The sequence below is a fragment of the Pocillopora verrucosa genome, chromosome 3, assembly GCF_036669915.1.
Source record: "Pocillopora verrucosa isolate sample1 chromosome 3, ASM3666991v2, whole genome shotgun sequence".
NCBI lineage: Eukaryota > Metazoa > Cnidaria > Anthozoa > Scleractinia > Pocilloporidae > Pocillopora > Pocillopora verrucosa.
The window spans coordinates 21,565,183-21,589,858 of NC_089314.1; the positions used below are offsets into that span (position 1 = coordinate 21,565,183).

General features: G+C 39.7%; 3 protein-coding genes across 4 annotated transcripts; 2 read left to right on the top strand and 1 right to left on the bottom strand.

The window, feature by feature from the left end:
- Positions 1 to 1,031: 1,031 nt before the first annotated feature.
- LOC131797655 (uncharacterized) lies at positions 1,032 to 7,773 on the bottom strand. 2 transcript variants are annotated; one of them, XM_059115310.2, is made up of 5 exons: positions 7,684 to 7,773; positions 6,680 to 7,508; positions 5,221 to 5,362; positions 3,345 to 4,660; positions 1,032 to 2,721 (listed from the first exon to the last, which is right to left on the bottom strand). In XM_059115310.2, exons 2-5 carry the CDS (start codon positions 7,151 to 7,153, stop codon positions 2,509 to 2,511), a joined length of 2,145 nt encoding a protein of 714 aa, XP_058971293.2. In that variant the 5' UTR covers positions 7,154 to 7,508; positions 7,684 to 7,773; the 3' UTR covers positions 1,032 to 2,508. The 2 variants fall into 2 exon arrangements, with proteins under 2 accessions (XP_058971293.2, XP_058971292.2); XM_059115309.2 differs by lacking the exon at positions 7,684 to 7,773 and having other exon boundaries at positions 3,345 to 4,663; positions 6,680 to 7,478.
- Positions 7,477 to 12,069, top strand: LOC131797657 (uncharacterized). The gene is made up of 4 exons (XM_059115311.2): positions 7,477 to 7,573; positions 8,569 to 9,161; positions 10,053 to 10,870; positions 11,544 to 12,069. The coding sequence occupies exons 2-4, from the start codon at positions 8,660 to 8,662 to the stop codon at positions 11,742 to 11,744; spliced, it is 1,521 nt and encodes a 506-aa protein (XP_058971294.2). The 5' UTR covers positions 7,477 to 7,573; positions 8,569 to 8,659; the 3' UTR covers positions 11,745 to 12,069.
- An 825-nt stretch (positions 12,070 to 12,894) lies between these two features.
- On the top strand, positions 12,895 to 17,769 carry LOC131797679 (putative leucine-rich repeat-containing protein DDB_G0290503). The gene is made up of 3 exons (XM_066163587.1): positions 12,895 to 13,156; positions 13,961 to 17,093; positions 17,479 to 17,769. Exons 2-3 carry the CDS (start codon positions 14,181 to 14,183, stop codon positions 17,689 to 17,691), a joined length of 3,126 nt encoding a protein of 1,041 aa, XP_066019684.1. The 5' UTR covers positions 12,895 to 13,156; positions 13,961 to 14,180; the 3' UTR covers positions 17,692 to 17,769.
- Positions 17,770 to 24,676: the final 6,907 nt, after the last annotated feature.

The window sequence follows — 24,676 nt, forward strand, 5'->3', positions numbered from 1 at the left end:
ACTAGAGGATACGATGAGCTGCAATTGAAGAGTCACCAATTCTCTTAAGAAGAAACACTGGAATTAATTCTGATTGATAAGTCCGAATTCAAATCAACGCCTGGCTGGTTCATTGTGGTGTGTTGTTGGAAAAGACACACGACTGGGACATTGTCCGTCCCCACCCAGGAAATGTGAACAATGAATCATTAGGGGAACCACAGGCATCCCAAAGGGACAGGAATAACAGTGATGGCAAAGCAAGTTTAAAACGGCAGAGACCTCCAGAAACTTCAACGGACACACAAAGAGGGAGGAAGTTTTCTTAATCTTACGTGTGAAATGTTCATATTTCGGAGTATTAAGCGTTGTAAATCGACCATTGCATATTTCGTTCCCCACGCCATTCCCCACAGCGCGTTCTTATATTCCCAACGGTTCCTCGCGTAACCTAACACCGCGTCACGTTTGTGAGGGAACTTGTCGGGTTACCCTGAGATGGATTAGCATCGTGTCCAAGGGAATATTACTGGAACCATAATAAGCTCCCGCAGTAAGGTTCGGTAGCCTATGTGTAGCCGTACCCTCCCCCCCCCAAAGTGAAACCGTTTCACCCTGGGGGGGGGAGGGTACGGCTGAGGCCTGGTTGTTCAAAGCTGGGTTAAGATAACTCAGGGCTAGTGTGAAATCTAGTTTAAGATTCGAGAGCTTCAGTACAATTATTTTTATCTACAATTTGATGACTGGATGCCCATCAAAGAGGAGAGGAAATTATCCGAGAAAGACTTTCAAACAAAGGGACAAAGAAACTTGGATAAAATTTTAACCCTGGGTTAGCGCCGATCAGCTTTCGGACTAATGGGCCCTGGTCTTCTGGACTGAGCTGTTCAAAGCACGATTAGCTCCATTCCTGTTTTAATTGCCATGGCAACGTATAGTTGTTGTATGCAGCTGACCCAAGAGTAGTTTCAATCGTGTTTTGACCCAGCAGGCCCAGGTTGGGCACGGGTAATATGAAAATGAACGAGTCTTGTGCACGTCGGTCTCAGACATACAGTTCGCATCAACCTAATTTTAATTATCACATTTCGATATAAATTTACAAACCAGCATAGTTCTTCACAAACTGCCCAGTCTTCTTGCAAACATTGTGCTATCATCGCAAAATATTTAATACGTTTTAACACTTTATGCATTACCCACATGATTCATTCAGTCGTAACAAAGCAATATTGCCCTTAAATATTACCGAAAAAAAAAAAAGACAAGAAAACTGTGCAAGAATTCCAACAATGCGACATTACTAAAATAATTACTTGTGAGCGCAACGAAAAGGAAAATCCTTGAAAAATGAAAATCAATCAACTTATGAGAAACTTTAATTCCTATCCTATCTAAGAAGATCCTAAGAATCCACCAGCTATTCCCTAACGTTTTAAAATAATTGAATGCACCCATTACCCCCAACTTTATTAAAAATCCCCAAGTATTTTTTGCCAGGATACTTATTTTTTTCAATAAACATTATTATGATTAGTTTGCCACGAGACAAGAAAAAACTTTTTATCATTGATATCCAAATCAAATTTTTCAGGGGTTACTTAAAGTTCAGACGACAAAGGCAAAGAATTGTACTGTAAAATATAATGTCCTAGTAGAAATGCACTTGACTATCTACATCTCGGACACAGGCATCCCACTCAAATGCACAAATAACCCTCTAAGCGAGAAAGGCTTCACCTCATCTAGTTCCTGAGCTTTTCCGTTTAGAATTTTTTTCTCTTTTTTATCTTTTGTGTTTGTTTGTTAATTTTTTTTAATGCATTTCATATGGTAGTACTAAAGAATAAGGGTAACTTTAAATATTTCGCAAATAAATATACAGTTGAACCCCGGTAACTCGAATTGCCAATTACTTCGAGTTATAGGGGTTTTGAGATATAGGAGGTTTGCACAAAAAGACCAGAAACACTTGATCGATTCCAGATTACACGCATTATTTCTCTTTGCCGGAAAGAATTGTAAGAACTGTTTGTTTACGAACCTACAAATGTGTGATATCGAAAAAGGTCAATTTGTCATAATATATATACGAGATTAAATGTAATATTCCGGTGCAAAATGTTATGGCTCATTAGTCCGCAAAAGTGGAAATCGACTTCGAGTTATCGAGAGTAAAATTACAAAGAAAATTACCTGAAGGGAAATGAAATCGCTTCGAGTTGGCGGGGTTTCGAGTCATAGGGGTTAAAATTACAGTAAACGTATGAGGCAAATCCAAGGGAAATCAGTTTTGCTTCGATTTAGCGGGAAATTCGAGTTACCGAGAGTTCGAGCTATCGGTGTTCAACTGTATATCAAAAATTTCTAAAGTTCACGTCATCTTCTTTAACCCACAACCACTGCAAAACCTCATGAAAGAAGTCTATTTAGTTCAAAAATAAATTAATTATTCTTCAATTTCCACATCGTCAAGTTCCCCTTCCCCTACCCTACCTAAATAATTTACAATACCTCAGTTATAACATTCTATATATCACTTGTATGTTCCATTTGTTCCAGTTTCCCGATTACCTCGGCCATTTTCGGTCTTTCGTCGGGATCCTGTTGTGCGCAACTTGTCACCAGGTTTCTTAAGACTTCATCTTTTATCAATGAGATCTGGTCTTCAGTCTGACGAGGAACGGGGAGTTCCCGGATGCACATTTCGCAGAGCAACAAACCGAAGCTGTAAACGTCGATCTGTGGAATGTCAAGAAAATTAAAATCGCTGGGCAACTATTTCAAAGTAAATGTACTTGAGTTTTCCGGTCAAGAACTTCATCATAGGGCTATAATCAACCCAAAACACTTAGAAATGTGACAACCAACTTTCAATTTCGGGTCAAACTTAATTGAGAATTGAAGCGGTTTGGGTTGATCCAGTTTCATGATTAGTCGAGCCAGCATCTCAACACATCAGAAACCAATCGACGACTTGGGTTTTCCCGACACTCGCATTTTCCCGCACTTGGCACAATTTAAATTTAATACCTTTGAGTTCTAATTGGCTTCTTGTGGGTTTTCGTCTCTTTTGATTAGTAGTTGCGATTGAATGTTTAGTGTGGTTTTGTGACACTCAATAAGAAAGCACTCTACCATAAAAAAAGTGTTGAACTGCGTAGGCAATGTGCTACTAACTGTCTCTTCATTTAGAGACAAGCACGCGTTGGAAAGGGGGAAAGGGGCAAATCAGCCTTTTTCTTCTCCGTTGAGAGCATCTGTGGCTCGCTTTCATCATTCACGTGCTTTTTTTTACTCGGAACGAGTCAGGTTCCACCCCTCTCTCCCACCTTGAAATACAACCGAGTAATAGAATATCAAACCTTTGGTGACTGCTCTAACGAGAGGGCCTCTGGTGCAGAATATACGATAGCCCCTGGGTTTATGGTCCTACAGTGTCTCATGAAGTTCGCAGTACCATAGTCACACACTTTGGCCCGCCACTGGTTGTCTCGTCGCCATAGCAATACGTTAGCACTGCTCACATCGCGGTGAATGATGGGAGGTTTGTTCAGGTGCAGATAGTTCAGAGCCCTGGCCACGTCAAGCGCAATAGTGACAATGTTTACTTTGTTAAGCAGTTGTTTCTCAAGAAGATCTCTTAAACTGGTGTCCATCAGCTCTGTGACAAACAACGGGACGCCATCGTCATTCGTTGCCCCGACGAACTGAAGAAGACAAGGATGCCGACACCTGGAGGCAATTTCCATCTCACGCATAAACAAACGCCTGTTGTGAGGAGAAAGAATCAGTTCGTGAATCTGTTTTACCGCCACTCTACAGCCGCGGAATTTTCCTTCCCTCACCACGCCCCAGCCACCAGTGCCCAAGCTTTTTCCGTTGGATACTTCAATTTCGTCACGGCTGATTATCCAGTCACTTGATTCCAGGTCTGTGTGAGCTTCACTTTCACACTTTTCCTCGTATATCACTGAATCTTGTGGTCCTTCATTGTACTGGCCGTACTTTTCCTGATAATTCAGTCTTTCTTTCAAGGCCTCCAATTCTCTTTGTAACGCCATCTTACAACTTTTTTCTTCCTCCAATTGTTTCATGAAGCCCTTTGATTGTCGCTCAATATCTGATCTCATGGCGCGCTCTTCGATCAATCTCTTCTCAAATTCAGCCCACTCGCGGTCAAACTGTTTCTGTATTTTACGTATCTTACTTCGTTCCTCCTCTAACAAACTCTCTGCCTCGGCTCGGTGAAGTGCTTCTTCAGCTAAACTCTTGAGCAAAGCATCACACTTCTCTCTTAACTTCCCTCCGAGTGTAACCTCTTCGTCCAGGCGCTTTTGCAAGCTAACAATCTTCAGATTGCTTTCTTTCAAACGATACTGCGTCTCCTGCAATAGCTTCTTTTGCTGGAGATATAACTGTTTGAAGTCCTCTGCTTCGTCTTCACTTGATTTCTCTCCCTTTTCAAGACTCTCAGAGCCGTGCTCGATAGTGTCACATTCCTCTATATTGTCAATAATTTCTGATCCATCCATGTCATTTTCATCCAGAATTAAAGCGTCATTCCTTCCTTGAAGAAGCTCAGCTTCAATCAGAGAGTGTCCTGAGCTTTCCATCCCAGAATCATCTCCACCATTCTTCACTCCTTCTCCTATGCAAGTGTATTCATCTTGGTCATTGTCTTCTGAATCAATACATTAAACAAACAAAAAAAAAGAGTTACCCTTCTCACTGGTTAAGATTTCCAGGTTGTTTCATTTAACCCTTTAACTCCCAGAAGTGATTAATGCATAATTTCTCCCTATAATATCCATACATTATACAGCAAACAGGTAGTGAGAATACTCAAACTCATTAGGTAGGAGTTCTTTTCTTGATCAAACAACAAATTCTCATGGCCAATTTCTAAAGAAATGTGCAGCAGTTAAAAGGGCATTATTACAAATATTATTATTATTATTATTATTATTATTATTATTATTATTATTATTATTATTATATTATCTACCATTTCTGTCTCCTAGATCTAAATATTAGCTCCTCCCTTGAGCTGTAATTGACAATGACCTGATGTTGTGGGTGACAACTGGGATTGAGAGGATAAAGGGCTGTCCCTTCATGACAAAGGAAGGGGGGGTGAGGTCAGGGATATTTTCTCTAACTTCACACAACCTCTAGATACCCTTAGCTACTCTCTACTCTCTCACTTCATCCAATTAAAATATTACCATCTTTTTGTACCTTTCACTTGCTGATCTGTTTCTTCCAAAGAAGCAGTGATTCTATCAAGTGACACAAACAAACCAGCCCCAGGGGAACATTTGAAGTACCTCTGACATCTGAATACTCCATCTGTTGTTCCTCTGTTTTGAAAACGGGGGTCCTGGTTATCAATAAGAACAATGAAAAATTATTTTGAAGTGATGCCTAAATAATCATATTTTATCTAAAACTATTTGCTCAAACTAGCTTTATTAAAGGCTAAAAAATGGTTCATTTAAATTTTTAAAGAAAACCTTAAAAATCATTGTATTGGCCATATTGTGTTAAATTTTTTAAAGTGCAAGCTCTGTAAATTGTAATTAAAAACTGCATTTTACCCCTGGTCTGCAGTCTTTGGTCTGCATTTTACCCCCAGTATGCACTTTAACCTTGGTTCGTAGTCTACATCTTACATTGACCGATATAAAAAATAAAAAGTTGACCATATAAGAAGTAAAAATTGATCTTATTAAAAGTAAAAAGTTGACTGTATAAAAAGTCGAATTGACTGTATAAAAAGTAAACTGGGTCTCAGAAATACAAAGGAAATTTTGACTGATTTTGCACCCATATGCTGAGGCTGGTGTCCTTCTTGCACAAAGTTACCCTCCCTCCAATTATGACAACATTCCAAGTTTTGACCATTTTAATTATCATAGCAGACACAAAAAATATTTGGCGACTAACAAACATAACTTAGTTTCTACAGTCTAAAGCAAAAAAGAGACACAATGCAATAAAATATTGTTTACTGGTATACTGACACATGCACACATACACACTGGTGCGAAATTTGGCAGAAAATTCAGAGAATACATTTTCCTTCCGATGTACCATCCATTTGGAGGATAAATATGTTAATAAAATAATATTGTTATCAACAACTCACTGACATATCACTGACAGATTACCTACTGTTCACTGACAGGTGTTTAAAACTGTCCACCAACAGGTTTTTTTTAGGAAGTTGTTCTTCACATTTACCACTGTATTTTGGTTTGGTTACTTTGTTTGTATTGTCAGGTTAGAATTTTGCAATAATATACTGATGTGTACTTGCTGAGACTGAGCAAAGTCATTTAGAACAAGCTCAGTACTCTATCAATAGATCTCTTTAGGTTGCATGTTTTGTTTACTCATTTCAGGTCTCAAGAGAATTTCCAGTTTTTATCTTTTTGTTAATTATCATGTGTATGCAAGTGAATAAAGGGGGAATTTAAAAACAAACAGTTCTTGTGAGTATTTCCACATTACCTGACATGGGTAAATAGTGCAAGCTAAATAGGTTTATTGATCACATGGGCAGCAATTCAAACAGGAATCTATCACAGAATATTCTAAAATCTATTGGAGTAAAGCAGAGGAACTACATCAAATGCAGTTTGGAAATGGTGATCTGATCTTGATGGAAGAAAAATGGAGACATAACTGCACTTACCACAATCTCAACACCAAACATGATCCCATCATAAGGAGGAAGGGCGCCTTTGTAATGAACAACTGCATCCACATTCTTCTTCAAATCATCCAACCAAACAAGCACATGACATCCTTCATTCTCCGTCAAACCCCACCTCAGAAGATCCTGCTTGTCGTTCACAATGTTACATCTTTCACTATAGGATTGAACAGCCAACAAAATTTGGGCGTCTTCTGGTGTGATTACTTGTAAATCTTCTTTAAGACAATCGACCTCCAGACACTTCTGCTTCAGCCCACGTAAAGCAATTCTGTCGCTGTCTCCAGTGGGTTGTTCTTCTACTGGACGAGCTTCAAATAATTCGCCCTTCAAGGCTACTGGAGGTTGCGTTCCGTATACATAATTCGTCAACATTCCCCACAGTACACTAGAATCTTGGGTCGAAGGGTCTTCCAAATCGCGAAGGAGAATGAAATTACTCTTCTTTTCCATCTTTCCGACGGTTATTTCCGCGCTTTTAAAATTCGAAATAAACCACCACACCCTTACTGTAAATATTATTTCATAGCAAGCGACGATCAGCTGAAAATGATGATGAAATTGGAACGATGACGAGGCAGGATACTTTCACGATGAAGTTGCAGCCGTGGGAGTAGAAAAGGCTTGGTGATTTCGCGAAAAAAACGTATACTTATTTCCATCTAAACTCTCCCAAAGAGAAAAATAAATGAAAGCTAGGCTCTGAAATACTTTGACTAAAGGAAACGTCGCGAAAATATCAACAGACTAGCTGGGACCCGCCTTCAACACTCCTTCCGCCATTATATGTATATTGTCCGTGAGAAGTCTGGGGAGGAAAATAAAAATATTCAAGATGGCGCTGGTTTAGGACTACAATGAACAACCTTTCAGGTACCCTGAAATATTCATCGTCTACACACTTAATGTACTTTTGGAATTTTTGGGGGGTTAAAATATTTCGTACAATTCTACATTTCAGTGATTTTATATCAAGTTTTTACCTTAATCTGCAGTTCTCGCCTTTCCGGCTCGTCCCTTGAATGTACTGAATTTCGAGTTCTCCCTTGGGTGTACATCGAGTTCACCGGTTCAGAAAGCAACATTTTTATTTGAATGTATGTGCGTGGTATTAATTATTCAAGTTTTAAGAGATACGTTTACGAGTTTGTAAAATCAAATACCAACGAATGGCAGAACTTGGCTGACATTTTCTGAAGAGGCATAGGGCGAACTCAGGTGTTGTGTGCGAACTGTAACGGGAGTGGGGAGAGTGGGTGGGGGGAGTAGGGGAATCCCCTGCTTCAATTTTTTTCCCACCTCTTTCATGGTAAATATGTTTCTACAAGCTACAACCCACATTCTAAAATTGGGTTCGTAGATATGTCAACTGCTGGGAATCTGAAATGTGGAGATGTTTCACGAGTAGAATAACATCTGCAAACCCAAACCCCAAATTTTTAGAGACTGCTTTGTCCTACATATTGATAGTCAGTGATTTAATGGAAAAATTACAGATTGAAAACCTGGTTATATTTAATGAGGGTAAATCTTTCCTGGTTTTTTTTTTTTTGGTCGTCCTTAAATCTGCATAATATGGGAACTTGTCCATAGGATTGTGGGTGATTCATTTTGAATGCAATAGACAATGGAATAATCCAGAAGGATTGGAATCTGTGTCTCCAGAACCCCTGGTTTGATATTGGAAATTCTGTCTCATAACTCTTGTAAAATTGTGAAGACCTAGTTTCTATCTAACACTTGATACTGAGGTTGTAGATCAATTGGTGAATATTTTTCAAGTACCATGAACTCTTTCTAGAAAAGTGGACTCTCCTGGGTATTATTGATTTCTGCTAACCATTGCCTTGTCAACTTCTCCTCTGTAGTTTGCGAACAGTTGCAAGGGTTTGTTTATCTTTGAGTGACATATCAGTAAAAGCTGAAAATCAGGATACAGATATACAGTACAAACCCATAATGCCTAGAGGTTGGCGTGACATGAACAAACCTGACACATCAGATTCTCAAAGGGGACGACCAAGACTACCTTCTTGGAGGAGAAAGTCAAGGGAAAAAGAATCTTCTCTTCCTTCAGCTTCTTCTCCAGACAAATTCTATGAGGGAAGAATTGGTGACATTGCAAATGAGAAACTAGATGTACAAGCTCCATCAAACTTAACAGGGACCCTCGATGTAAATGAAATCTCCAGCACATATTCACCAGTTGATCTACAAATAGAAACTTCAAAGAGATCGAGTAGTCTTGATGGTATCACTTCACTTGTAACCAGTGATTCCTCAAACTCTGGAAGTAAAGCACTCAGCCCAAGTAGTCCAAAACCACTGGGGCTTCTTCCACTGTTAGCAGGGTCACCTAGTAATGTGGCAGGGTCTGTGGCACTACCATCAACTACACCACAGTGGATGCAGTTTTTAGGTGATCAAAAGTTCAGCAGAAAGGAACAAGATTTGAACTTAGGTTTGTAACTTAGTCTTCCATATTTATATCTGAGGTAATTTATAAGAGTTTTTACGTCTGGTTCAGAGGTATAAGTATTCCTCTGGTTTTGTGATATTTTCTCCTTTCTTCCACAGATAATGTTTAATGTCATTTTGTGAAATTGTGACAGTGATAGATTTAGATAGAATAAAATTGTTTAATTGTCTTCTCATTAACCAAGCTTGTTCTGTAACGACTGATGGTTATACGCTTGGTTGTAGTTTTTGTTGTTGTTGTTGTCACTGTTTTTTTTAATGGACAGATTAGGTGTACAAAGGGTTGATAAAATGGCAAACAAGAAAAAAGCAAACAAATAAAGAAATAAATTAAACAAAAACAAAAAACTAAGGACACTGTCCAGCCATCTTGAGTAAACAAGCTTGGTCAATTAAGAATTTCCTGTATTGCTAAAATGCTGGCAATGAACTATTAGATACCATCGGGGGGGGGGGGGGGAAGCATTACACTTAAGTCTCCAACTGTGTCTTTGTAGCTTTAGTAATCAGATTTTAATTATCTGGCTGAGCTGGTTCCCTCATTTCTCATTCATTTCACCGGTAGTTTCACCTGCAGCCTCTTAACCCTTTAACTCCCAGAAGTGATTAACATGAAACTTCTCTCTATAATACACATACATTATTCAGCAAACAGGTCATGAGAATATTCAAACTTATCAGGTAGACACTGCTATCTTGATCTAGCACCAAGTTCTCATAACTAATTCACAAGGAAATGTGTAGTAGGTAGAGAAGAGAATTAATAGTTAATGGGAGTTAATGGGCTAAAAAGAGGATGTTCTCCAAGAGATCATGTAGTTATTATAAAGTGAGATTAAAGTGAGTAAATTTCAATTGATTTGATAAATTACAGATGCTTCCTCTGGACATCAGCATTTAGATGAAAAATTTCAATTTGAGAAAAGTAAATGGGAGGAAGAAAGAAATGTCCTTGTAACAGAGCTAGAGGACCTTCAAGAGGAACTTGAGAACACAAAGCAAGAAAAAGAAGAAGCTGAACAAAGAATTGCCTGCTTGGAGGGAGAATTGAGAATCAAAGGTGAACATGTGAATGAGCTGGAACAAACTTTATCCACAATTCAACAAACACTGGATGAGTGCAAACAAAAAGTGTCCCGTGATTGGGTTATATCACGGGATGAGATTCTCATGACAGATACCTGCCTTGGTGTGGGTGGGTGGGGCACAGTCCTGCTGGGAAAATTTAGAGGCTGCAAAGTGGCTGTGAAGCAGATCCATGAATTGATACTTTCTCCGCATAACAGACGTTTGTTTGAGCGGGAAATGAACATTGCATCAAGGTGCCGCCATCCTTGCTTGCTACAATTCATTGGGGCTACAAATGATGAAGGGACTCCTTTGTTTGTAACAGAGCTCATGCAATCTAGTTTACGAACACTGTTAGAACAGCAACTTCTCCCTACTTCAGATATCTGTATTCTATCCGTGGACATAGCACAAGCACTTAATTACTTACATTTGAGCAAACCTCCCATCATCCACCGTGACATCAGCAGTGCAAATGTGTTGCTATGGCGACAAGGCGAGCAATGGCGAGGCAAGGTTTCAGATTATGGAACCGCTAATTTTATGCAACAGATCATGACTGTGGCCCCTGGTGCTATGATATACAGTGCGCCGGAAGCACTCACTTCGAATCAGACAATCAAGGTTAGTTGTTCATTAAAATATTGAATTAGAATTACTCTGAGCCAGTTTTCACTAAGTTATATCAGTGCATAGTGCTTCCAAACCTGCTCCAACGGTCGATATGAACTCTTTGAAAAGCCTCTGAAAGTTGTGTCACCAACATGATATCAACATTGAAAACAACAGCGCTGCAAATGAGATTTGGAGCTCACTGATCTTACACATATCTTTTTTTTTGTGCTCAAAAATTGTGATCGAATAAATTGATGGAAGGTTTTCGTTGGTCAGTCTTTTCAAATGACAGTAACCCATGGAGTATATTTTCACTAGGAGACGTGAACCAAAACTAAATGATTCACAACAATCAATCAGACCATGCTAATGTGAATTCAAACTTTTAAAAAGAAAACAGTCTAAGGCGCGGGGAAAAAACGAGTGACCGAGCTAAGTCGCAATTGTTTTTAACTCTGAACCTGATTGGTGAAGCAAGAGACGTGAGTAGTCCTGAGACCAATCACAGCCTCAAGGAAAGCAAAACCCAAGAAATCTTGGACTACTCTTTGTTAAAAATTACTCTTACATCGAATATGCCGGTTTTCCAAACCAGTTTACCACTGCAACGGTAAACTGATAATATCGCGATTATTTCATATACCTGAACCATTTTCCCTTGCGCTTTTTGTTTCCTTTTCAGATCGATGTGTACAGTTTTGGAGTTCTCCTTTGTGAGATGTGTATTCGGGAACTACCAGATCCTCAGAATCGCGAAGAGCAAGTAGCCATGGTCACAAATTACTTGTTTCGAAGTCTGATGCGGCGTTGTCTTCAGGCGGAGCCTAAGGAAAGACCACATATGGAAGAGGTTATCGAGAATTTGGAATCTTACACTTTGTGAAGAATGTTTTGATTCAGAACCAAGTGTTTTCTCCAAAGATAAGCCAATTAAGTTCAAATGTGAAATTAAGAGCTCCTCGCAGCTAAGAACACTACTGAAACGAGTAGTTGAAAATAGGACCTAAAAAAAATTCAGGCCCGTACGGGATTTGAACCCATGACCTCTGCGATACCGGTGTAGCGCTCTACCAACTGAGCTAACAAGCCAACTGGGAGCTGGACAATGTGTTGGGTCCAAAAAAACCATCCAAGTGATGAATGATGATTTTAGATATATGAAATTTATATATTTGCACTGCGGTGAAGAGATGAAATAAAGAGCTCCTCGCAGCTAAGAACACCACTGAAACGAGTAGTTGAAAATAGGACCTGAAAAAAATTCAGGCCCGTACGGGATTTGAACCATGACCTCTGCGATACCGGTGCAGCGCAGCATTCGGCAGTTTTCTGTAATATATTATTTCCATCAGGTTTTAATATCACCCGATACGCCGGGGAAAAAACTAGAGCTTCAATTAAGTATGCTGTAGACTCAACAGGTGAAAAGTCATAGAAAAATTAACCTAAACATACTCTTCACTCGAATTCTCCCCATGTACTCAAATAAACGAATAATGCACGGGCGCTGAGGCTCAAAATCCATTATCTACTGCAGTCGAAATTTTCTTGCCAGACTTCAAAGAGGACGAACCGAAAAAGGGACCATGCAGAATGTTGAGGTCGTCCGGTAAGAGTTAAAACTTTATGTTTGTAACTCGCAAAGACCTGAACTTTGTTTGAAGTTAAACGAGTTGTCTGTCCGACTCGAAGTTTCATGGCAAAGATGGACTGTAACCATTTAAAGGAAATAACAGGTGTTACCTCGAACAGTCTATTTGCATTGTGTCGAGTGTAAAGGCCAGTAGCACTTTCTTAATACCCCAAAGAACCCTACTTCGTTCCCAGACTCAGGCTCTCTAATTGGTTTCCCAGCAACGAAACCAGAAGAGTATGCACGTCAGTATTATCCGATTTAAGCTTTCGAACTGATTACATTGCAAAATGAGCATTACGAATCGTCATGCGAGGCACTAATATCTACCGTAATCTTTCTAACACTTTTGCTATGGTCAGCTGCTCTCCAACACTCCATTTGGTCTTGATGTAATCAATCCGTTAGTAGGTTATTGGTATCAACTGATTTTATAAAGTCATATAATTACAACAGATCGAAAGAAACGCTCAATTACCCTGAATTATTTACTTAAGCTCTGAGGCTTCGCTTTGGCGGTCGGAAAATTTCTCTCGGTGTATCTGGGATTCAAGAGGGTAAAAGAATCAATCAAGTGGAGGTTACCAAACTTTATCTTCGTTCGCGAATAGGTCTGGATTTTCGGGAACCGAGGAATTTGCGTAAAAGTATAGAAGCAAGAGGTGAGAGCATAATATTTTGATAAAAATAAAACACATTTCGAAGTCCGTGATTTTGATTAATTAAGTCGCAGGAAGAAGACAGTATTATGATGCATGGACTGTAACAAGTCGGTAGGATTAGTTTTCTTCTGGTAGGATGTTGTAAATTTTCGCCAGATAGTGAGAATCAAGAATACTAAAAATTGCCTACAACGACAGACGAACAGGACGGAAGAGTTTTACTTTGTTCTGTTTACCTAAGGGTCACCTGGGCACCCTAAAAATTGAAGGAAACATTGCGCTTCCGCAGGAAGCTCTTGTAAACTGGATTATCTGACAGCCTTTTCCTTTCTTTTTCTCTTGACGCCTGAGAAAAATGATTGAAATGTTTTTGGGGCTTTTGGTCCCAAGTCTCGACATGATGCGTGAGACATAATGCAATGCCTTTTCGTCACGATTTACTTGTCTTAGTTTTTTTACACATCTGTTTTTAACAAGATATTGTTGAGAATTTTTTCTCTCGTGAAACAGTTAAAATAATTGTTTTAATTTCGCTTGAAAGATTCAGCACAGACAAGACTTGATGTTGCTTTAGCAGCGAAAAAGAAAAAAAAAACCCTTTTTTGTAACACCTCTGAGATTAATAACTAAAATGAGGAGTATTTCAGGCTGCGATTTGATAATAAATGCCAATGAAGACTACCAAACATACTTCACATTACTGCACGTCTATGAGTAAACTGCAAACTCGTCATGCAGTCATGCAAAGGTTACCTTCGCATGTCATTGACGTCACAACAAACATATTATTATTTTCTTCAACAGTCTCCATGGCTGTACAGATGGTTCTCTCATGATAGAAAAGGAAAACGGACAGAGGTTTGGTTAGGTGGTATTCTTTCAGTGGTAGGATAAAAGACAGAGAGGAGAGATGAATTATGATTGATCGAGGAAGTTGAAGATGGTTCCTTTCTCTGAAATAAGCGAAATTAGACAAGGAAAAGAAGATCGACAATAAGGGGAAGTGTATTTGAAGGTTGAAGCGATGGAAAACAACTTGACTCATCTTGAAGGAGTTAAAACAACTTTAGAATATCAACTCCATATAGCAGAGCAGAAAATTTCCGATTTGCAAGGAGAGTTAAAGGAAAAAGATCAGCAAATAAGAGAGAAGGAATTAAAACTGATTGAACTGAGAAAACAGGTGGAAAATAAAATTGTCTTGGAAGAAATGTTAGAAGAAAAAGAACAAGAAGTTTTAAAGCTAGAAGAAAACATTAAAAAAATTAGGCAAGAAAACACAGAAAAAATTATTTCGGAGGAATTACGCCATGTCACAGATCACCAACTGAGAGAGAGACACGAGGAACCAACAAATTGGCAGAGAAATGAAAAGCAACTTGCGGCTGACATTCCACTGAATGAAGCGGTTACAGCGCCACATCTGAGGCTGGGAGAAAAAAAACCTCCATCGTTTAAATTGGAAAAAACAATGCAAGAGAACAACACAGAAATCTCGCAGAGAAAATTAATCACAAAACAACAGTTAGGAGAAAGTCAAAACAAGCGAGCGGAGTTACAAGAGGGAGAGAAAGAAGACGCGAAGATTATACTAGAGTTAAATGAAAAGTTACAGGTGAAAATAGAACGCTGTGATGAGACACGAAACGAGTTGAAGCAAACAAAGGAACTTCTTTCAGCAAGTAAAAGTCAGTTAAAAGCAAATCATACAACGCTAACAAAGAAGACGGGGCAATTAAAAGGTGCGCGAAAGGAAAAAGCGGAGCTAGAAAAACAAATTGAAAACCTGAAGTGTCTTGTAAAAAACAAAGAGGAGGAGATTGCGCGTAAAGGCAACGAGGTAATTCAACTAAGCGAGGAGCTACAACGAAAAGACAATAAAATTCAAGAATCACAAGCACAGATGAAAGGCATGCAAAGTCAAATGTCTGCAAGAGAGCAAGATATTACAAATCTGCAGGATCAAATATCTTCAAAAGAGCAAGAAATTGTCAATCTTCAAGGTAAATTCACTTCAAAAGAGGAGGAAATTTCCAATTTGCAAGCTAAGCTGACTGAACGAGAACAAGAAATTAGAGATCTACGAGGTCAACTGACTGTAAAAGAGCAAGACATAAACAATCTTCAATGCCGATTGACCACAACAGAAAGAGAAAAAACAAATCTGCGTGGTTCACTGACTGAAAAAGAGCAAGTTATTGAAGTTGTACAAGGTCAACTGACTGCCGAAAGGCAAGAAATTACCAAACTGCGAGAACAACTGACCCAAGGAGAGAATGAAATTAGAGATCTAAGACTGCAACTATATGCAAGAGAGCATGACAGTAACGATCTCCGTGGTCGATTGACCGCAAGAGAGCAAGAAATTACAAATATAAGTAGTCAACTGACCAACAAACAGCAGGAAGTTTCAGTTTTGCAAGGTAAATTAACTTCAAGAGAGCAAGAAATTACCAATCTACAAGGTCAGCTTACTTCAAAAGAACAAGAAACTACAGATCTGCGTCGCGAGGAGATTTCTAGAGTGCAAGAAAATAGAAATCTGTGTGATCAAATGTCTGCAAAAAACCGAGAAATTACCAATTTGCAAGGTGAGCTGACCGAACGAGAGCAAGACAAAAAATATCTTCAAGTTCAATTGACTGCCAAAGAGCGAGAAACTACTAATCTGCATAGTCTACTAACTGAAAGAGAGCAAGAAGTTGAGGTATTGCAACGTCAACTTACTTCCGGAAGGCAAGAAATTACCAATATGCAAAATCAATTGCGAGATTTAAGAGGGCAACTGAGTGCAAAAGACCAAGACAGTAACAATCTGCGGGGTCAATTGACCGCGTTCGAGCAAGAAATTACAGTTGTACGTGCTCAAATGTCTAAAAAGCAGCAGGAATGTACAGATTTTCTAGGTCAATTAAATACAAGCGGGCAAGAAATTATCAATCTTCGAGGCCGAGTGACTGCTACAGTGCAAGAAAACAGAAATCTGCTTGATCAAATTTCTTCAAGAGAGCAAGAAGTTATCAATCTGAAAGGTCGATTGACTTCAAAAGACCAAGAAGTTACTAATTTGCAAGCTCAACTTACCGATCGAGAGCAAGAAGTAAGAGATCTAGGAAGTCAACTGACTACAAGAGAGCAAGACATAAACAATCTTCAAAGTCGACTGATCGCAAGAGAGCGAGAAACACGTGTTCAACTTACTGAAAGAGAGCAAGCAATTACTAATCTGCAGAGTGAAGTAAATGAAACACGGCAAGAGATCACAAATCTGCGAAATCAACTTATCGAAAGAGAACGGCAAATTACAATTGGGCGAGATAACCAGGAAGGGTCTCACTCTAGTAGAAGTCACAATCTACGTCCACACGACTGGGAGATAAGAAAAACTGAAATTTTTGTGATGGATGAAGTACTTGGAGAAGGCGCGTGGGGAAGGGTTGTTCGTGGGAAGTTTCGCGGTTGTGATGTTGCAGTAAAGCAAATCCATCGCGCCCTTTTGACGACTCGTCACATAAGAGATTCTTTTGAACGTGAAGTTGACTTTGCTTCACGAAGTCGCCACCCTTGTTTGCTACAGTTTATTGGGGCAACAATTGATGGAGCGGAGCCCATGTTGGTAACGGAGCTGCTGGACCGTAGTTTAAGATCATTGTACGAGGAACGAAGTCTAATTGATAAGGAAATTTCTGATATTTCTCGTGATGTCGCTCTTGCTCTAAACTACCTTCATGAACAGAAACCTCAACCCATCATCCACAGAGACATCAGCAGTGCTAATGTATTGTTATGGCAACATGGTGACCATTGGAGAGGTAAAGTGTCAGATTATGGCACCGCTAATTTTGTGCGTGAGTGCTCAACAGACGATCCTGGAGCTCCAATATATTGTGCACCAGAAATTCTTCCTGGATCTCGCGATCAAACGATCAGCTGTAAGGTTAGTTACAACACTTCAGTTCCGACACAAGCTAGTCGCAACTACTCCCAGTGTGGATCTCATGAAAACCTGCAATTACTACCAATCATTTATAGATACGAAGATAGGTAAGAGGATGTAGGTACTTGAGGAAGGGGGTCCATAGTGGTTGGTTGTTGGATGCGCGCGCCTCAGCATTGCGCATTGTAGGAAAAACCTCAAGCTTTACGCCCGGGAAGCACTTTCGTTACCAGAGTCGACCGAGACATTTTCATTATTTTCGTTGGAGGGATTTTGCTGTCAGAATTTCCCTTTCTAACTAGCTCCAAAGTGCAAATCAGCATTCAGACTGATATATAGATCACTGGAATGTGCTAATCATTATTGCTGTCATACGCTTATCTAGGTTGACGTCTACAGTTTTGGTGTTCTTCTCTGTGAGATGTGTATCCGAGAACTGCCAGATCCTCAAAAACGCGAACAACAGGTCAGAAGGGTGACAAAGAGAGTGTGTCACGCTCTCGTGAAGATGTGTCTGCAATCAGAACCTGGAAGAAGACCCAATATGCAGCTAGTTATCGACGAAGTCGATGGGTGGAGTAATTCATTCAGACTGTAAGAGTGTTCCGTTCGACTTCAATCAAGATAAACAATGACTATTATCATATTATTTTCAAAACGATTTTAAATATAATTTATTGAGACAAGTAACCACCACGCAGGGGGGAATCAGCTTTCTGGCTTTCTGTTAGAGACTTAAAAACTTTACTTTTTGTACTGAAAGTTGAAAGGAAATGATGAAATGTGCTTTAAAAAAGTGTGCTTCCCGTTACAGTTAATCAGATTGAATGCGAGTACCCTCTGGAAGGATCTGGCATTTACAGAAATTAAATTTACCCAACAGGCACTCACCACCGGATGAAACGGAAGGGAACACTTTTCCTAATAGATTCAGAAGCTGTAAGTTATAGGTTAGCAGCTGTTTTTGCTCTTATTCAGCATATTCAACTGGCCTTCAGAGAACGAAGGATGATTCTTAATTCTTATTTCCACTTCTGCCTAATTTTGTCAGAGGCTTGTTCTTAAAGACAGGCTCACGATCAGCAATAAACACGATAGTTGATCCTTACAATAAACGTACTTAGGTCAGCGTTTTCTGGACTAGCGTAAAGGTAAAGTCGTTGTTCAGTCGGGAACAATCAATGCACTCTCTGTTCACTGAAAGGAAACTGTGACATTAATTTGCCCTCTCATCGTGACATGTTCAATTGTAGGGTGCGTGACATGTTATGTCAACGGTTGAGTGTGTGACTGAGAGCTCATGAACCGCAATTTATGCTGGGAATTGGTTTTTGAAGACAACCATTTGCTCAAGGAGTATTCTGTAAAGTACGGGGCTTGTGCTTTAATAAAACGTTTTCCTGGTTTGATTTGAGCATGTAACACAATCCGCAAAAAGTGAACAAAAGCTTCGCTTATCGCTACGTGCGTCTTATCATTCGGTACTCGATACTTCCGTTTGAACTTCTGTGATAAAAGTTCGAAGTAAATACTTGCGGTATAATTTTTCAAGCGGGAATCGGTCGTAATCCGACCTCCTTTGAAGTTTATTTACCTCTTTTCTTCATTTACCGTCATGTGTTCACATCATCAAGGTGATGCAGTGAGTGCAAAAGCACTTTGCAACTAGGTGATGCACACTACGTTTCAGTCTTTTTTAGCTGACTTCTGCTTGCCGGTTTTTTGGTTATCATGGAGATTCAGAAGCTTTGTTCATCAATGATTGCTTGTTATTTGTCATATAAGTGTTTATTTTTCGTAATATCTGAGTACTGTCGTCAAAGTTTATTTTAGGCAGGAAATTTTGACTCATTGGCTATTTGATTATGCTGAAAAAAAAATTGTAGATTTATCTCTGAGTGTAAATTCTGACCTTGGACTAACACCCTCAGCGTGCTAATAGTCAGTCTCCCACCCCTCCCTGAGTACTGATAGACTGCATCTTACCTCTTCCCAAAAATAGTTCAATAGTCCAAGGGACCAGTAGTCTAGTCGATATTTTACCCTACGCAGCCTGTACATGCGCAGAATTTGAACTGTGAAAGTATCGGAAGTGCCAGTGTTGACCATTGTTAAGTTCTTCGTTCGTGACTTAATTTCGTGCTGTAAGGTAGATATGGCCGACGCTGAAACCAAACTATTCTTTCTGAGAGAGGATATCGAGAATGTCACTTATTATAGACCACCTCGTTTCCGCTCAGACGAAGAGATACGGGGTGCGAAATGGAATAAATGATGTGTTTATCCTGGGAGGTCATACCGAAGTAGTCATTGAAGGTGTAAGTGGACACGCGGAAAAGTTACAAGAGATTACCGATACAGAATTTAACGAACTTCTGAAGACTTATGTACCAGAGGACAGATACCAGAAGTATACTGAAAGGCGAATAGATGATCAAGGAGAGGTTAGTCGATTCAGTGCAAATTCCTGTTGCATTGTGGCTTGTGGCTTTAACGGTATTTGGAGAGCAAAGAAATTGATCTGATGGTAGATTTTACCTTTCGCACTTACAAGATGTGAAGAGTAGATTTTCTATTAATTTCAGATTTCAAGAAAGTTCGGTAGTACGTTACGTTAATGGATGCTCATGTTTAGGGAAGAAATAAAAAGTATCCTCAGTAGTTACAAGCATCATGCTGCACCAGTTACAAGTGAGTTGTGTTGATCTGGCACCGGATGGCGCAGCACGAACAAAATGGCTGCTCAGTCTTATTCGAAAACACGCTGACGTTCGCATAACACCCTAAAAAATCTATTCCTTCTCTGCTTGTAACGTAAACAATGGAGGACCACAGCTCTCTTATGATTGGCTATTATGTAAAAACCCGCGAAAAACTCCGTGGGAGGTGCTTCTAAAAATAAAAAGATACGGGACAGGGTTGACTCAGAGGGTAAGTATGAAAAGATGGAAGCTCCGGATAATGGGCTCCTGATAAAAACTTAACTCCCACAAATCCTTCCTGGCTCTCGAAATAAAAAAAGTCATTCCTCTTTCTTACAAAAGCGAAATCTTTTTTCTAAATAGTAAATTCTTTATTGACTAAGCTTGCTCGGTCAAGACGGCTGGATATTAGCCTCTCTATTTTTTTGTGTTTTAATGGAGCTCGCCAGCATCTCGGTCCATAAAAAGCAAAAAAGGAACTCAGCCGATATTCAGCCATCTTCACCTTGCGTATGGTCTATAATTCATTTGTATTTCGGCCTAAATATGAAAATCATAAGGTTATTCCTTTGTAATGTCAGTGCCTTTACTGATGCAAGTGGACTGGAGCTTCTTATCGTGAGCTTTACTTCTCTTTGCCCTGGATGAGTCTTCTATCGCCTTTGTACTGCCTGCTAAAGGGAATGTTTGTTCACTTAATGAAATGGGAAGTGAGTCACCAATGTTTTTCTAAATGTCAGTTTACACAGCAATTTATGCCTTGGGATAAATGCTCTTTGGCAGTATTAGGGTAGACTGCTGCCACATACTCCCTTCTTCAACGAATATTAAACTATTGATCAAAACTTCGTCAAGTAAAAAAAAAAAAAAACACGTGAAAGCGAAAGGCGCCAAAAAATTTTGAAAAGTCTAACCGTCATTGGTTTTCAATTTTAGGTAAAAGCCGAGACAACAACGGTCATAAAGAAGGTGTTGAATTGACAGCTAACTCATGGGCCAAGGCAAAAAAAAGAACTGGGTGGTGAAAGAGCAAGTGCTTCATCCGCGCCCAGAAAGACTCTGCTTATGAATCTTAAGAAAGAAACTTCCTTCAGTTTTCAAGGAGAGAGGAAAGAGATAAATCAGCGGATTAATGACTTGCAATTGCACAATACTAATCTACAAGGATAATTGCAAAAAAGGATCATCAAAAAGCTGATCTGGAGAGACAAGTTGAATAACTGTAAAGGCGACTGGCTGGAAAAGACGAAAAAGCTTCCGGTTCCAGAAAGCAAACATTACTGAGAAGAGACCAAATCACAAGTCTTCAAAGACGACAGGCAGAACCCCAAAGATTATAGGCCACGGAGAACCAGCTGCTGGTTATTCAGGGTCTGCAAAACTGCTTTTCAAAAACTTTTGAAAGAAAAGACGAAAGGATCAATGAATTGGAAGCTCAAATAAGGGAAAAGGAGGATTCATTGGCCACTCTTCAAAATCAGGCGAGAGCAAGAACCCTAAGACTGCCTGAATTGCAATCAAGGGTGCTACCTGAAAGAGACCCACAAGTCAGCAGTTTCCATAAAGAACTCACCAAAAAAGACCTGCAGCTACGAGGGCAACTGACAGAAAAAGACTAGGAGCTCAATGATCTCCGGAACCAAATGACTGCCAAAGACCAAGAAGTTACCGACCTGGAGAGAGAACTCAGAGGATCGCAGCGGCAGGTCGTCGATCTGCGAAGACAGGTAATAGCAAGAGATCACCACATTTCGGATTTGCAAAGAATGAAAACATGGGATCAGCAGGTAATTGACTTGGAAAGACAACTTGCAACTAGTCACGTTGATGACTCCCAAAGGCAACTCAGAGAGAAGGAGAGGCAACTTGCTGCTAGAGACGAACAAGTATCTGATTTGCAAAGACAGCTAACAGAGAAAACCCAACAAGTTAATGACCTCCAGAATCAAGTCACTGAAGGGGACCAAGAAGTCATGAAACTACAGGGATAAATGACTGCAAGAGACCAACAACCTAAAGATCTACACAGGCAATTGACAGAGAAGGACAAAGAAGTTGCAGAACTGCGAGGACAACTGAGAGCGAAGAGTCAGGAAGTTGTTTACCTTCAGGGGCAACTGTCAGCAAGAGATCAACGAATCAGCGATCTGCAGAGACAGTTGCCTACTAGTAATCAAGAAATAACTGATCTGCAAAGACAATTGAGATCTCTCAATGAACAGGTTTCTGACCTGGAGAGACAATTACATGCAAGGCCTGAGAAAGAACCAGAGAGGTCTCAACCCAGAAGTACTCAACAGGAACGTGATTGGCTGAGAGGTCGGAATGAACTCACTCTTTCAGAGGGACAACTTGGAAAAGGTGCATGGAGAAGAGTTGTCTGTGGAAAATTTCGCAGATCTGATGTTGCTGTCAAATAAATTTTTGATGTCATTCGATCTGATCACGTCTCTGAATTATTTGAGAGGGAAATTGAAATGGCTTCCAAATGTCATCATCCTTGCCTGTTGCAGTTTATTGGAGCAACAATCGACGAGGGAGGACTCTTGTTAGTTACAGAACTTTTGGAACGCAGTCTTTGATCGTTGTATGAAGAGCAGCCTCTAATTGAGAACGAAATCTCCCTCATTTCATTGGATGTTACCCAAGCTCTTAATAGTTCTAATGTGCTGCTATGGCGACAAGGTGACCAATGGCGAGCTAAAGTATCAGATTATGGCACGGCTAATTTCGTACGCCAGAGCACGAGGAATGATCCTGGAGCTCCAGTTCTCGTGACAGCGCACCGGAAGCCAGCTGTGAGGCCACGGATAAAAATATGAGTTGTAAAGTCGGCACGTTTTACGTATATTTGTCTTATAAGGTGGAGAAAATAAAAATATATATTGATTCATGGCGCCAGTTTTACCTAAAAGAAAGCAATGTAAAAGAAGGGTTTCGCCTTGCTTAGACAGGTCTGCTATAATCATCACTCCAAAAGAGTAAGGAGTTGAGCATAAGCAGATAGAGGCGTATCAGTCTATAAAACAATTAATTCAGATTTCATTGTTCCTGGTTGGATTCGGAAGTGTTGGAATCTGATATTGCGGGTATCATCGACTTCTACAAGGACACTTTTAGAAAGAAATCCCTGGATCAACTAATTGTTTTTTCCTAACTCAGGTTGACGTCTATAGTTTTGGTGTGCTCCTTTGCGAAATGTGTATCTCGTAGTTTCCCAATCTTGAAAGGCATGAACAACAAGTCGAAAAAGTATACAACGGCTTGCTTCAGGCCCTCATCAGGGGATGTCTTCAAGAAGAGCCTTGGGATAGACCCAAAATGGACGAGATTATAGAAGAACTCGAACATCCAGTTCCATGACATTATAGTTATATTTTTATGTTTGATGAAAAAAAATGGGACTGTTTTGCATGGGTTTTCTCTGATCAAATTACGCAGTGATTAAGTATATTAGTTTATCAGTTACTGAGCCGAAGCGTATGCAATAACAAAATTAGTCAAAAACTCGAGACAGGAACAAACGGAAATCAAACGCGCAAACGAAACTGAGGAAAGAAAAACATGCGCTAAAAAGTGATTTGTTTGGCTGATGCGTTTAGCGCTAAAACTGATTGGAAGCACCAACATCCCCCACCGGGGGTGGGTAGTTGGCTAGTATGTATGTCCAAGGATTGAGAACAATCGAAATAAATATGATTACAAGGTAGAAACTATTTTGGTTTGCTTTGTGTTTTCTTAATCAAGAAATCAGGGTGTAATGTGGATTCTTGGAATTTTGCAGGTTTGAGTAATAATTTTCGAAAGTATTCGAGTATGTTTTCATGTTAACTCAGGGTTCTGAGACCCGCCACACACCCACCCATATATAATTTAGCCCCTCCCCCTTCCGAAATAGAATGCTTGAATTTTTTTTTTGTTGATGGATTATTACTCGTTTACTGTCTGAAAATTATGTGGACAACATTCTCTACGTTTGCGACGTTACTGGATATTTCAGTATAGTATTATTCAGTATAGTATTAAATATAGTTTACTATATTCTCACTCAAAGTATAAAGGAATGCGCTCTCTTCAAGGGAAATGTTTATTTTGCCTCGAAAAGGTTGCAAGGCAAAGAATTAGAAAGAGGAACGATATTCGAAAGCGAGCAAACCAACCAGAGCGGATTCTTTGTGGCAAAGAAGTCTTTTTCGATAGGAGCAGCGTTAAGGGAATCGACGGAAAGCTAGAGCCTCTTTCACCTGTAGATGCTGAACTACTTTTGAAGATTATTTCTTTAGAGGAAAGATAACAGGTATTCAACCGACAGCGACGCTCCGAAGGACAGACTGAACAGGTGAGCCATTGGTACGGATGGGGTCGGTTAGTGGTTTAGTGTAAATTGCCATCCATCAGTGCGGAACATAGTTCGAAGCAACTAGCTGCTTTGAATTACGTTGCTTGATTCGACTGAACTACGCCGAAGCAGAAGTTGAAGGTTTCTCCATGAATTTGTTTTTCCGTTGGTAGAATTGATACGCGACGATTCGAGTGTCAAACCAGGAAGTAGAATTAAAAAGATAATTTAATGTTAACATTAACATTAACATCGCTCTGACGAAGGGCTAACGCTCGAAACGTCAGCTTTTTTACCCTTTACGGTGGCTAATTTACGTTTTCAACTAGTTTTTAACACTAAATTATATGCCATAATCTCCCACCGACGCAGCACCACAGTTTCTTAAGAAACTTACCCCCAGAATTAAAAAGAGTCAGCCCCGCCATTAAGAACAGTGACTCCAATAAAAATAATGTGTATATGATCACACTTCGACAAGAGAGGAAGTAACACACAGAACATGTTTCTTCATTTCAAAAATCTGAAGAAGGATGGAACAG

Bases quoted from the DNA above. Each gene is read 5' to 3' on its own strand.
- LOC131797655 (XM_059115309.2), bottom strand. From the start codon at position 7,153: ATGGAAAAGAAGAGTAATTTCATTCTCCTTCGCGATTTGGAAGACCCT. The intron at 4,664-5,220 runs GTACAAAAAGAT...GTATTGATTCAG, and splicing joins AACAGATCAGCAAGTGAAAG to AAGACAATGACCAAGATGAA. The intron at 2,722-3,344 runs GTTTGATATTCT...GACATTCCACAG, and splicing joins CGTTAGAGCAGTCACCAAAG to ATCGACGTTTACAGCTTCGG.
- LOC131797657 (XM_059115311.2), top strand. From the start codon at position 8,660: ATGCCTAGAGGTTGGCGTGACATGAACAAACCTGACACATCAGATTCT. The intron at 9,162-10,052 runs GTTTGTAACTTA...GATAAATTACAG, and splicing joins GGAACAAGATTTGAACTTAG to ATGCTTCCTCTGGACATCAG. The intron at 10,871-11,543 runs GTTAGTTGTTCA...TTTCCTTTTCAG, and splicing joins CTTCGAATCAGACAATCAAG to ATCGATGTGTACAGTTTTGG.
- LOC131797679 (XM_066163587.1), top strand. From the start codon at position 14,181: ATGGAAAACAACTTGACTCATCTTGAAGGAGTTAAAACAACTTTAGAA. The intron at 17,094-17,478 runs GTTAGTTACAAC...ACGCTTATCTAG, and splicing joins ATCAAACGATCAGCTGTAAG to GTTGACGTCTACAGTTTTGG.